This window comes from Marmota marmota, unplaced genomic scaffold (assembly GCF_001458135.2).
Source record: "Marmota marmota marmota unplaced genomic scaffold, marMar, whole genome shotgun sequence".
Classification (NCBI taxonomy): Eukaryota; Metazoa; Chordata; class Mammalia; order Rodentia; family Sciuridae; genus Marmota; species Marmota marmota.
In genome coordinates, this window is record NW_025999900.1 from 66,296,791 (window position 1) to 66,311,463 (window position 14,673).

Consider the following 14,673-nt stretch of genomic DNA (forward strand, 5'->3'; position numbering starts at 1 on the left):
AGGCCCTAAGGATACTGTGGTTTGCCATGTGGACCCAGTTGCTGCCCTCAGGGAGCTCTGGTCTGGCCTTTGAACTTTCCAGTATGAGAATCAACTGCTGCCATAGGGTCTACTCCACTTGAGTTTCATGACCCACTTAGAAACCAGTGATGGACAAGATGGAATAAGGAGAGTTTCTTCTGCAGGATTTATGAAGAAGCTTTCGCTAGGTTTAAGTTATTTTGTAGCCACATCATCTTTTTTCATCCTAAGTTTGTTTTCAGTTTTTCTTTTAGAGAAGTTAACACTTCAGGTTTAAGGAGGAGGTCAGCTTATTTTAGCCTCTATGTAATTTGACAAAATGGCTACTGTAACTTAGTGGGAGAAAAGGAAGGAAATGGCATCAAGCAGAGTAATTAATCGAGTTGGAAAGATAAGGAGCAAATCAGGAAATCCTTATACACATAATGAAAATGAGCTTTGGCATCAAGCGTGCAGAGAGTTCTAGGTACAGTGATACCTAGGGAGCTTGATAGAATCAGGAGGTAGTAGTTGGTGTCTTTGTGAATTGTTGAGGTAGAAGTGAACTGTTGTTCAAAACGTGTGTTCAGTTTAACAAGAATGTGTTCTTTGACCTGGATGAAAGTATTCCCATGAATTTTTGACACTATCTTATATTTAGGGCTATCATACTTGGGGAAATCTGGCATAATGTTTGAGAGCAATTAATAATAAACAAATATGGGTTGAGTGTTGATTGTACTATACTTTCTATTGGTCTTTCGAAGCACCACAAAGTATATAGACCCAAAGGACATAAGTAAAGACTAGGAAGAATTCATTGAAGGAAATAGAAAGCAGATAATGGTGGGGCCTTGTGAAAACTGTTCTCATAAATTTCTGGGAAAGTAGAGAAGGACAAAGTATCTGAGGGTGTCTCTGAAGACTTCCTGATAGAGGAGGACTATATCCTAGGATGTACACGGGTGAATGGGGAAGGGAGGAAAGGGACTTTGCAAATATGTACAGATTGTTGTGTGTTCGAGGTCTGTGGTGGATAGTTCATTGCAGCTGGGACCAAGAATGGGGATGGAAGAGTGGTCTGGGAGGAGTTAGAGACATCTTTTTGTCAAAATGTCCATATTTGGGTTAGGCTTTAGCCTGTGAGCACTGGTTATCTAGCAGGAATGGGAGCAGGGAAGTGACAGAATTTCATCTTGAAGATGAAATTACTCTCTCAATCCCATTCTGTTCTGCCATAGAATTTATTTACTTGTTAATTTTCCTTTTTAGTACTAAGGATTGAACCCAGGGGTACTTAACCACTGAGCCATATTTTCAGCCCCATTTCTTTTTTATAATTATTAGATTTTGATGGACCTTTGTTTTATTTACTTATTTATATGTGGTGCTGAGAATCGAACCCAGTGCCTCATGCATGCTAGGCAAGTGCTCTACCATTGAACCACAACCCCAGTCCCTATTTATTTTTTATTTTAAAAATTTTGGGGAGTTACTGGTGATTGAACCCAGAGGCACTTAAACACTGAGCCACATACCCAGCCCTTTTTTCACTAAGGTTTTTAGGGCCTCACTACGTTGCTGAGACTGATCTTAAAGTCTTCTTGCCTCAGCCTCCTGAGTCTCTGGGATTACAGGCATGCACCACCACACCAAGTTTTATTATTTATTTTTTGGGGGGTGGGTGCCAGGGATTGAACTCAGGGGCACTCAACCACTGAGCCACATTCCCAGCCCTATTTTGTATTTTATTTAGAGACAGGGTCTCACTGAGTTGCTTAGTGCCTTACCATTGCTGAGGCTGGCTTTGAACTGGTGATCCTCCTGTCTCAGCCTCCTGAGCTGCTGGGATTACAGGTATGCACCACCGTGCCCAGCTTTATTATTAGTATTTTTTAGTTGTAGATGGACACAATACCTTTCTTTCTTTCTTTCTTTCTTTCTTTCTTTCTTTCTTTCTTTATTTATTTATTTATGTGGTGCCGAGGATCAAACCCAGTGCCTCATATGTGCTAGACAATCACTCTACCACTGGGCTACAACTTCAGTCTCTCAGTTTTTATTTGAAATAGCATCTCACTAAATTGCGTAGGGCCTTGCTAAGTTGCTGAGGCTGGGCTGGAACTTGTGATCCTCCTGCCTCAGCCTTTTGAGTCATGGGTTTACATGCATACGCCATCAAAACCAGCCTGCCATAGAATTTAACACTTAAAATAATTATTGGTGTTGTAGCCAGACTTTCAAAATAAATTGTATAGCCAGATGGGGTGTTGTATGCCTATAATCCCTGCTACTTGGGAGGTTGAGGCAGGAAGATCACAAGATGGAGGTTAGTCTCAGCAAGTTAATGAGACCATATCTGAAAATAAAAATAAAAGGATTGGGGTAAAACACTCCTGCATTCAATCCCAGGACAAAACAAAACAAACAACAACAACAAAAAAAAACCCCTATAAAATTTGAAGAGCTAAAAATACTGAAATATGCCTGCAGGTCTAATCAGACACAGGGCATCTCTCTCTACTTGCTGATTGTCCATCAGAGCACTGAGTTGGCAAGGACCCAGGACTTGGAAAAGACCTAGATTCAAGTCTCAGCTGAGTCTCGTGATCCTCCATCCCCCAGCACCTTTTTCTACAAGTTCTGGATGATGCCACCCGCTTTCTAAGGCAGGGCAAAGATTTAAGGAGTGACCTTGTTAAGCATGTTGTGCTGGATAAAGATGAAGTATCTTGATTCAGGGAAGGTTGGAATCCAGAATGCAAAGAGGCCTGGGGCTCCTTGTGGCCCAAGTGTGAGGTGCTAAGCTTCTGGCACTAAGGTGGCTGTAGGCACTGTAGGACCTGTTCTTCCCAGCTCATTAACACAGGGAGTGCAATTCTGCATCTGGATGGGTTCACTGTTCTAGTACAAAGCAACTGTCTAACCTGTTGTGCTTCAAAGTTCTGGATGTTTTCCATGAAATGTTCTCTATATTCGCTTTAATCCACACTGATCTCTCCTTCATCTCATCGAGACCCATGGATTAGCACCTAATTACTTATGGTTCTGTGTCTCACTCTTTCATCGCCTTCCTGTCTGAATCTTAAGCTACTTGAGAACAACATAAAAACAGAGGCAAGTACATATTGAATTACATTTTGAACTAAAATGCTCAAATATAATCTCAGTAACATCTCCTTTACTTTCTCCATTTAAGCTCCAGCTATAATTTTTACCTGCCTGAAAGTTTCATGTTCCTACTGTTTAGAAATTACCTCTTTTCAGTATGGATGGGTATTAAAGACCTGTAAACCTTCTGTAGCCCCTAGGTTTCCCTAGATGATAAATCATCATTCCTCTTCCTGCCTGAAGAGTGTCTCTGGAAACCTGGGCCATGGCATCGATATCGGAGCCTGTTACATTCAGAGAGTTCTGCCCTTTGTACTATCTTCTCAATGCCATCCCCACAAAGATCCAGAAGGGTTTCCGCTCTATCATGGTCTACCTCACAGCGCTCGATACCAACCAGGACTACATCGCAGTGGGCAGCAGCATTGGCATGCTCTATCTGTACTGCAGGCACCTCAGCCAGATGAAGAAGTACAACTTTGAGGTGAGAATTGCTTTTCTTGCATCTTAGTGTGCCTGCGCTGTGTCTGGTGTTTAACACACTGATGTTCTGGGAGGGGTAATTCTATTTGCTAGAATAAGGCTCCATACTTTGCCCAAACAATACTTTAGGACTATCTTTGAGTTTTTTGGGTTTTTTTTAGATATAGGTGGACACAATACCTTTACTTTATTATTTTTATGTAGTGCTGAGTATTGAACCCAGTGCCTCACACATGCTAGGCGAGCACTCTATCACTGAGCTACAATCCCAGCCCTAATTGAGTTGTTTTTAACTTTTAACATTGTTTTTAACTTTTTTCCTGTCTCCAGAATAATCTTGCATCTTTTTTGTTTTTTTGTGATACAAGGGGTTGAACTCAGGGGCACTCGACCACGGAGCCACATCCCCAGCCCTATTTTTTATTTTATTTAGAGACAGGGTCTCATTGAGTTACTTACTGCCTCACTGTTGCTGAGGCTGGCTTTGAACTGGTGATCCTCCCGCCTCAGCCTCCCGAACCTCTGGGATTACAGGTGTACGCCAACACTCCCCCCTCTTGTATCATTTTAAAAGAGCATTTTAGTGTTTAATACTTTTAGTGTCGAAAATAGGTATTTGTTTCCTAAATGTTTTATTTTCAAAGTGCCCTCACTAATTAACTTGAATGATCTCTAGTTATTCTATGATATTATCATGAAAAAGGATTTATGTCAATATTAATGAATTGCCAGATTATGTACATCTTAAACCAATCTGTGGTCTGTATTCTTTTTTTTTTTGGCAGTACTGGGGATTGGACCCAGGGTGCTCTACTACTGAGCTGCATCTCCAGCCCTTTTATTTTTTATTTTGATATAGAGTCTTGCCAAGTTGCAGAGGCTGGTAGCGAACATTGGATCCTCCTGCCTCAGCCTCCTGAGTAGCTGTGATGACAATTGTGCATGCCTTGTGCCTATCCTGAGAATCTATGTTCTACACTGTTGTTGACTCAGGCATCTCTGTGTTATCGATGTTGGTGGGAACATTGTTTGACCGTGGTACAGTTGGCACCACGTATTGATGGACTGTAGTCTGATTCATCCATTTAGTCAGTATCTGTATTGAGTACATAGCTTTTCTGAGGCTCAAAGATGATCAGGTTTGATATTTACCACAAGAACTTGTGGGACTCTGTTCTGCCTGTGGTTAGAGGCTTTTATGGTCTAAGAAAGGGTTTTTGTATTTAGGAGAATACAGACACTTCAGTTTTAATCAGCATTCAATGTATTAAATTTTAGATTGCAAAAGTTTTTTTTTAACTCTGTGCTTGTTTTAAAATAACGGAAATGGTTAGCACACATGTAGCCCTAACTGTATGCCAGGGATTATTTTAAACCTTTATATATATTATCTCATATTATCTGTACAAACATTACACGAAGTCACTGTTATTATTATTTGCATTTACTAGGAAGACAGCCGAGGCAGAGTATAGCCAAGCTGCGCAAGACTGGGAAGTTACTGACTGGCAGCACCTTGTTCAAATTTGGGCATACTGGAATTTGCATTAATATGTTTGCGTCAAAATTAGAACTCCTAATGCTCCTTTTCTTTGCATAAATCTCATGGATTTGACTGATCACATTCCCTCGAACACAGGGACCATACACAACTAATCTTTGTAGCTATGAATTTAGTGTATCTGAAATCTCTCAAATACTTTAAACACTTAACAAAGAAGATTTATGAAACTGACAATGACAGGATGAATCAAAGAAATCTATACTTAGAGACACTGTGATCAAACTGTTAAAGACTGTTAAGGGAAAATGTTAAAAAGGTCTGGAGAAGAGCAACGTGCTATGTGTACCTGCCGGGAAGCAGGGATGTGAATGATGCAGGTTTCCCGTCGGAAGCCGGCTAGAAGACAGAAGCGTGGCCTTCTGGTGTGCTGAGAGAATTGCCAGGCCAGCGTTCTGTACTCAGTGAAAATATGTGTCAAAAAAGAAGGTGAAACAAAAGTACTGTCAGAGGAGGGAAAAGTCATGTAGACTTTACTGGTTGAACATCCCTAATCTGAAAATCCAAAAATCGAGATACTCCAAAACCCAAAATTTGTTGAGCATTGCATTGGCTTTTGTATATGGGTTTTGGGTTTTTGGATTAGGGCTGTTCAATCTGTATTATAAAGTCTTTCCTAATAAATTCTGAGGACAGCTGGACATGAATATAGAAGAAAATGAAGCTAAGTGCCAGCCTTACTTGATATGGTAATTTTGTCAGCACTTCAAAAGCACTTAGGGCTGGAGAAGTAGCTCAGTGGTAGAGCTTGCCCAGTGTGTGCCAGCCCAGGTTCAACCTCCAGCACCTGGAAAGAAAGTTCGTCTCACAAGTGCTGAGGCTTCAGCTGGCAGTCTGCATGTTTCCTCTTCACATGTCTCTCATCCTCCTTGAAATTGTCTGGTGACAGCCCAGCCAGGCTCCTTCCTTCAGCTCCGGCAACATCCTCTCTGCTGGTTTACTGTAGAGTCAAGAAAGGCATTCCAGAAAAGCAAATACTGTATGTAACTTTCAGGTCATTAAAGGTTGTGTTATTACTCAAACTTGAAGCAGTTGTTCTTTGTTAGTAAAGAAGGAAAATACTGATACAATCTTGTGAATTTTTATCTTATTTGGTTTTCTTAAATATTTAAAAACACTCCAGATCTACTAGTTATTTACTATGGTGGCAATTTCTGCTCAAGGTTGACTTTGATCCAGCAGAAGCAGCTCAAAAAGAAAGCTTTGTTGGGCTTTACAGTTCCCACGAGTCTGCTCATCAAGAGCGCTTTGTCCTGACATGGTTTTTCTGGGGGTAGAGGAGATGCTGCCTGCCAAGGAGCCTGAGAGGTTAGCCGATGCCAGCCTACTGGTGAGGGTTGTCCAGAACATCACTCCTGGTGCTTTTCAAATCAAGATTCTTTTCCTTAAATTTTCTGTTTACTGGGTTTCTGTGTGAGATAGTTATGTTGCCACTAGGAAGGCAATAATATGTGTCCCCTAGGAAACTGGACATGAAGGAGGCAGAAGCATGAACATACTCTTGGTGAGGTCTGAGATAGGCAAGATCATCTGAAGAGACAGAAGAACATCATGTAGGCCAGAAGACAGAAGAGAAGAGAATGTGATGGAAGGAATGAGTGGATAGACTGTTGTGTCTCTTGGGAAACTCAGGCCCAGCCACCCATTTAGTGGGGATGCAGGGAACAGTGACCCCTGGAGTGGCTGGCTCTGGGCAGAGGCCTAGGCTGCCTTGACTTTTGCAGTGGGACCCTTCCCAAGGTCTGCTAACAGGACACTTGTTTGGCCAGAAATGGCTTCCTGCTTGCCGAGTGGCTTTTGGCCTGAAACTTGCTGCCTCTGCTGACTGACCAGTGCGGGGAGCAGGTAGGAGTCATATCTGTGAGTGTTCCGGTTTGTGTGGCTGTTGACATTTTGGCTTAGACTGGAGTCTCTGGTGCATCATTATAAGATTAGCTCCCTGGGCTGATAAAGTGCAGGACCCAGAAACGATAGAGTGTCTGGGTAAGGTCAGTGGAGACCAGACCCTTTGTGTGCTGTCACAAGTGTGAACAGTGTCAGGCAGGACCACTCACTTCCGTGTTAAAGGGCGCACATGTGTTGGGTGAAGCTGTGGATAAAAGCTTATGAACAATCAATCCTTCAGGAGCAGGGCTTTGGGGAGGCTGCCATTAGGGAGAGGCACATGGGAGCTTCCAGGTGTTGTGAATGGTTCCTTTCCCAAGCCAGGGGCAAACTCCGCGAGTACTCATAGCTGTTCAGACTGTACATATTATGCTATTTGTAGTCATGTATTTATGATCTATTTCTTTTTTAAAAATGAAAACAAACCATCAGTGAGGCACTTTGTATTTGGCCAATTGGCATTGTATAGGCAGCAAGCTCACCTGCCTGTCTCTTCTCTGTACCTGTCAGAGCTGACTGCATCTGCCTGACTTGGATTGGTATTTTAATGACACTGGCTCAGTTTTAAAAAATCATTGTTAAATAGTGTTTTAAATGATGGACTGGGTTGGGTGTGGTGGCTCACACCTATAATCCCAGGAACTTGAAAGGCTGAGGTGGGAGGATCCCACCAATGCCAATCTCAGCAATTTAGTGAGGCCCTAAGCAACTTAATAAGATTCTGTCAAAAAACAAAAAGGCCTTGGGCTGTAGCTTGATGGTAGAGCACACTTGGATTCAATCCCCAGTACCAAAATAAATAAATAAATAAATGATGGTCTGATTTTATGAAATAAAGTGTTAAAAAGATATTAATGGTAGATTAATAATTATTAATGGTGGAGCCTTGAGGGTTTGAGTATGCTAAAAGTGGTATTATGAATCCTGATTCACTCATTTAAAAAAAATGAATATTTTATCTTTTTCTTTTATTTTAACCAGGGTTTGAACCCAGGGGCATTTAACCACTGAGCCACACGCCCAGTCCTTTTTATTTTTTTATTTTGAGACAGGATCTCACTGAGTTGCTTAGGGTATTGCTAAGTTGCTGAAGCTAGCTAGCCTCCAACTTGCAATCCTTCTGCCTCAGCCTCCTGAGTCACTGGGACAACAGACATGTGCTACCATACCTGGCTATGTTATCTCTTTAAAAGATTTTTTGTCAATGTCTAATTTTAATTATTACCTCCTACTATGGGAGCATAATTGATGGTACCCTAACTGCCATGGCCAAAGCCCAGCACTTACTGGTTGCTGCCTGCCACTGACTGCGTACAGCAGGGACACTATGGCAGGAACATTCCTGTGGCTCCAGGCAACCCCACTGACTCGACCAAAAGTCCGTTGAATTGTACTGGAACCCGAGATTCACCTACTCAGCCTTTTCTTTCCTTCTCCTTAGGTCATGGACCTGCATCTTGAGCTGGCAGTCTCCTTTCCTCTTCTGAGTGCTTCTCCTTCTTCCCCTCATCAATGTTTCCCTAATGGATGTGTTGCCTGTCTAATTCCACCTTGGGTCTTGTTTTTTGGTACACAAACCAATATACCGTAGTCCTCCTTGATCCATAGGAGATACATTTAAAACCCTCAGTGGATGCCTGGAATTGCAGAGAGGACCAAGCCCTAGTTGGACTGTATTTTTTCCTACACATATGTACACAGATTTAATGTCTTTTCCATCTTAACTAAGCTTTAAGCACGTTAGTTTATTAGAAAGCACATAGTCAAGCACTACACTTGAATACGTGCTTTTTTTTTTTTTTTTTAATATATATATTTATTTTTTAGTTTTCGGTGGACACAACATCTTTGTTTGTATGTGGTGCTGAGGATCGAACCCGGGCCGCACGCATGCCAGGCGAGCGCGCTACCACTTGAGCCACATCCCCAGCCCTGAATACGTGCTTTCTAATAAGATACTGAGGCTCCTTGCCTACCTAAATGATAATTTTGATTTTGAAACCATTTGTTTAGAAAAATTATGCAGCCATTTTGAATTTGTGTTTTGATATGGCAAGAGTGCTAATAGATCATTTTGATTCCTGATGTGGTGATTTTTACAGTGACAAATTCCCAGGGAAAGTATTCTCTTGTTAACCTCTTGCTACCGTGTTAAGACTATGTATCTAGGGGCTGGGGTTGTGGTTCAGTAGTAGAGCGCTTGCCTAGCACGTGCAAAGCCGTGGGTTCGATCCTCAGCACCACATAAAAATAATAAATAAATAAAGTTATTGTGTTCTACTACAACTAAAAAATAAATTTTCAAAAAAGACTATGTATCTAAAACATATTATTTGTCCTTCCTGCTTCAAAGCAGTGTCAATGAATCCTGCTAAGAGTACCTTTGGTGTCCTGTTATCCATCTCTAGACTGCAGAAGTGCTATCAGTCTCCGTACTCTCCGTAAGCCTCACAAACTGTCCATCGGCAAGCCCTTTGGACTCTCTCACAGAAGCAGAGAGCACAGAGCCATAGTGGGTCCCCTGGAAAGAGTCGTGCTTATGTGTGAATCCTGACTTTGGATTCTTACTAGCAGTGTTACCTTAGACAAATTTCACAGTGTTACCTTAGACAAATCTTGGAGCTCAGCTCCTAGTTTGTGATGAGGATAGCTGCAGCACCTGTCCTCCTATCTCTGGATTCAGTAAAGCACATGAAGTGTGCTCAACAAGTTGCCCTGTGCAGGAGAACACACAGGAGAGGTCATCGTGCTGTTTTTGTTATTGCCATCACCAGGGTTGACAGGGTGGGGGTGGGGGTCTTTGTCACATTTTCACTGCCTTGGTGGCACATTCTGTTTACCACTTTGCTCTTCTAAGGCCCTTGTTAACTCCAGCCCGACTCCTTGCCATGGGCTGCTGGCTGGTTGTCCTGCCTGGTCTCCCTCCCTCCCTCCCTCCTCCACTCTACTCCTAGGCAGTGTCATCAGTAACACCTGACTGAGAACACTGGCAGAACCAGGAATCTTCGGGGATCCCTCTGTTCCTTCCCATAGCTTAGGACTCAAGTCTCTTGACCTGTGTCTCAATCTGGCAATAGATGTATTTATAGCCCGTGGAAACATTCTGGAAGCTCTGGAGCACTAGATGAAAGGGAGCTCGGCATCACCACCCCACGCACTGGAGGCAGCTCTTTATGTGCATGTCTGCAGAGGCAGATCTATGAGAGGCTGGGACTGTGACCTACTTTAGTTTATGTAACTGTAGAGCACACTTGATACCCAGAATGGGGAGGGTATTCTTACCTGTTTGGCAGATTGATAACTGTGATTAAAGTGGTGTGTGGGAGACATTGCTACATACCTTAGCAAGGTCAATTTTTCTGAATGAATGATTTCAAAATACAAAATACTCAGATGGGCTGTAAGCCTGAATATCTGTGTGTGCTGCTCATTTATGTTCTTTTAAATAAACTAACCTATGAAGGTCAAGTCAATGTTATTTTATATAATTATTGATCCAAGAACCAAAATGCCAGGAATCAATTTATAAATCGTGTTCAGGTGTCTTATTAGTCCTCTCAGAGAGACTGTGAGACAGGTAGATCACAGGCAGCCATTGCTGCACAGTGATGAAACTGCCCCTGGGGAGGCGCAGAATGCAGTAGACTTGACTCTGCAACAGATCTTCCGACTTCAGACTCTGTATTTGCTTTTGTTGTTCAGGAAGTACACCTCTTTCATTCTCTCTTAATGAGAGCTCATCATATTCATACTGTTAATCAACATTTTCTCCATTAGAAATGAGTTTTAAAATTTTGTTATTTTGTAGATTAAAAATCCTCAAGCAAGAAAAAAGAATTCTGGGAAGATAGTGGGTAGGAAGCAACTAGTAATTTGTCTCCCCTGCTAGTCAGCAGTTGCACCTGCAGAATGTGTCTGATGTAACTCTGGAATCTATTAAGGCTTGTGATTTCCAGGGAAGGCTTGAAGGATAAATTGTGGCTAATTTCCATCATTTTGAGCTCTTGGCACAGTAGCAGATGCTCTTCCCTTGTTCTTAGCTCTGTGAAACACACTTGTGCACATGTTTCTGGAACATCTTGCACATAACTTGTGCCAGGATCCAGGATGGGCTAATAATACTTTGTCTTCTCCGTATTTGGGATCTATGCTCTGAATGCTGATTGCTACTTCTGATCACAGAGGTGTGTCCAAAAGGTGGATAGCTGTTGTTATACTTCACCCTGTTGTCACATGTCCCTGACTCTCCAGCTGAAGTGACGTCTAGAGGATTTAAGAGCTAGTGTGTCCTTCTCCCTTCATATTACTCTTTTTTCCCCTTTTGGGGTCTAGACACTGAAAAACAGGTCATCGAAGATGTGAGCGTGATCTGGCTGACAAGGCCCATGTCACCTTCCTCCCTCACAGCTCTACGCGCATCCCTCCCAAAACTGTGTGCTCAGTTGGAGAGGACAGCCTCCTGCACAGAGGAGACGGCTCTTCAGTAGCTGCACTACTCTGCTAGAATCTTCATCTTTTGTGGTTCATTTGGAGTACAACATAGGATAGTCCACTTACCAGTACTCCATACACATCCAAATGAGGTCTTGCCTGTGGAAACATTGCAAAGCACTACATAAAAGAGGAAAATCAGAATATGACTGTGTAGCCAGGCACCATGGTACACACTTATAATCCCAGCTACTCCAGAGGCTGAGGCAGGAGGATTGCAAGTTCAAAGTTAGCCTCAGCAACTTAATGAGATCCTGTCTCAAAACAAAAAATATAAAGTGTTGGTGATGTGCCTCAGTTTGATCCCCAGTAGCAGAAAAAGATATTAAAAAAAAAAAAAAAGTGTTCCTGTCCTAGAAAAAGTATAGACTCAGAAAAGATGTGAGAAGACCAGGCTGCCCTTTGGCAGAGAGTCTGCTTATGACAGCAGACAATAACAACAATAAAAGAAAAACAACAATTAGGCAACACCAAAAGTAATAACAACACCTGCAGAATTTGGGGAAAGAGTAGAATTTGATTTTTTTCCACATTTTTTATTGGTACATTAAAATTTGTACAAAATGATGGGAATTTGTTGTTACATATTTGTACATGCACACAATATAACAATACAATTTGGCCAGTGTCTCTCCACAGCACCTTCCCCCTCCCACCCTGCTCCTACTCCTTGGTCCCTTTCCTCTACTGATCTCCCTTTGATTTTTCATGAGATCCACCCTCAGCTTTCTTTTTTCCTCTCTAGCTTCCACATATGAGAGAAAACATATGACCCTTGCCCTTCTGAGTTTGACTTAATTTGCTTAACATAATGGTCTCTAGTTCCACCCATTTTCCTGAAAATGCCCTGATTTCTTTCTTTCTTTCTTTCTTTTTGGTATCAGGGCTTGAACCCAGGGGCACTTAACCACTGAGCCATATCCCCAGCCCTTTTTTATATTTTATTTTGAGTCAGTCTTGCTAATTGCTTAGGGCCTCACTGAGTTGCAGAGGCTGGCTTTAGACTCATGATCCTCCTGCTTCAGCCTCCTGGGCCACTGGGATTACAGGCACGTGCCATGATGTCCAGCTGCTTCTTTTTTATTTTTTATGGCTGAATAAAACTTTACTGCATATATGTATACACCACATTTTCTTTATCCATCTATCCATTGATGGATACCTAGGCTGCTTCATAGTTTGGCTGTTGTGAATGTGCTGCTCTAAACATAGGTATGCATGTATCACTGTAGTATGCTGACTTTAATTCTTTAGGATACATACCCGTGAGTGGCATAGCTGGGTCATATGGTAGTTCCATGCCTAGTCTTTTGAGGAATCTCCATACTGATTTCCACAGTGGTTGTACTAATTTATACTCCCACCAACAGTGTAAAAATATAGAATCTGATTTTCTGAATGACTATATTATTAGATTCAAATGCTAGTTTTCAAAAACAAATTACCAGATATACAAAGAAACAGGAAAATGTGTCCAAAGGGGAAAAGTAAACCGATAGATACTGTCCCAAGGAAAAAACAGATGATGGACCTAGACAAAGATTTAAAACAGTTATCTTAAAGAAGCTCAAAAAGCCGGGTGTGGTGGCACATGCCTGTAATCCCAGCAGCTCAGGAGGCTGAGGCAGGAGGATTACGTGTTCAAAGCCAGCCTCAGCAATTTAGCCAGGTGCTAAGCAACTCAGTGAGAGTCTATCTCTAATAAAATACAAAATAGGGCTGGGGATGTGGCTCAGTGGTCAAGTGTCCCTGGTACCACCCCCCCACCCCCCACCCCCCCAAAAAAAAGCTCAAAAAATAGGGGCTGAGGATATAGCTCAATTGGTAGAGTGCTTGCCTCACATGCACAAGGCCCTGGGTTCAATCCCCAGCACCACACACACACACACACAAAAAAAAAAAAAAAAAAAAGCTCAAAAAACTAAAGGAAGATATGGAGAAAGATTGGAAAATGATGTATGAATGAAATGATAATATCAAGAAAGAGAAAACCAAAAAAAGTTCTAGAGCTGAAAAGAACAATGACTGAAATTAAAAAGTTGACTTAAGAGGGTTTCAAAGGCAGATTTGAGCAAGCAGAAAAAGGAATTCATGAACTTCAAGCAGAATGATTGAAATGATCAAGTCTAAGGAACAAAAAGAAAAATGTTTAAAGAAAAGTGGACAGAGCTTAGCCAGGCACCATGACGCATGCCTGTGATCTCAGCAGCTCAGGAGGCTGAGGCAGGAAGATCACAGGTCAAAGCCTGTCTTAGCAATTTAGGGAGATACTGTCTCAAAAAACAGGGCTAGGGATGTAGGTGAGAGGTAGAACACCCCTGGGCTCAATCCCCAGTACCACAAGACAAAAGAAAAGAAGAACAGTAATGCAGGAAAGGAGGCAAAAAGTTAGAATGCACTAAACAAAACAAATAACAAAATGACAGAAATAAATCCTTTCTAACCAGTAATTATTTAAATGTAAGTTCAAAAGATATTATCAAATTGATTAAATTCAAAAGACAGATATTGTCAGAATGTATCTTTTTTAATGATCAAATTATTTGCTGTGTACAAAAGACTTGCTTTAGATTCAAAGACACAAATAGGTTGCAGATGAAAAAATGGAGAAAGATATCACAGGGTTTGAGAGGTGACTTAGAGGCCCTGAGTTCAACCTCCAGCACCACAAAAAGATTCCCCACAAAAAATAGTTAGAACTAATAATTCAAGATAGAAGTAAGGTCAGCACACAAAATTAAGTCATATTTTTAAACACTCATTCTGAGAAGGAAATTTTTAAAAAGTTTCACTTAAGATAGCATTTTCTTTTTAAGAAAAAGATATCTAGGAATTAAACAAGGAGGTGACAGTCTTATACAATTAAAAGTACAAAATATAGCCAAAATGAAGAAGATCTAAGTAAATAGAAACAACCTATGTTCCTGTATTGCAAGACTTAAGGTTTCCATATTTGTCAAAGTGATCTAGAAATACAGTACAAGTACAGTTGCTATAAAATATCAACATTGTTTGCAGAAATAGAAAAACCTGTTCTCAAATTCACATGAATTCTTAAGGGACCCCTAGTGTCCTAAATAATTGTGAAAAAGAAAAACAAAGCTAGGGCTGGGGTTGTGGTTCAGTGGTAGAGCACTTGCCAA

The 14,673-nt window shown here is 41.4% G+C and overlaps 1 protein-coding gene across 4 annotated transcripts in view; it reads left to right on the forward strand.

Moving 5' to 3' along the window:
• The window catches only part of Tecpr2 (tectonin beta-propeller repeat containing 2), an 82,393-nt gene that overhangs the window by 1,371 nt on the left and 66,349 nt on the right, over positions 1 to 14,673 (forward strand). For 3 of the 4 annotated variants that reach the window (XR_007346025.1, XM_015495913.2, XM_015495908.2), the window contains exon 2: positions 3,305 to 3,595. The exons of the other annotated variant lie outside the window; for it this stretch is intronic. Coding sequence is in view for 2 of the 3 variants with exons in the window: in XM_015495913.2 (XP_015351399.1) it covers positions 3,377 to 3,595 (219 nt within the window). In the remaining variant the exon portion in view is untranslated. The remainder of the gene's footprint in view (positions 1 to 3,304; positions 3,596 to 14,673) is intronic. 4 annotated transcript variants of the gene reach the window in all.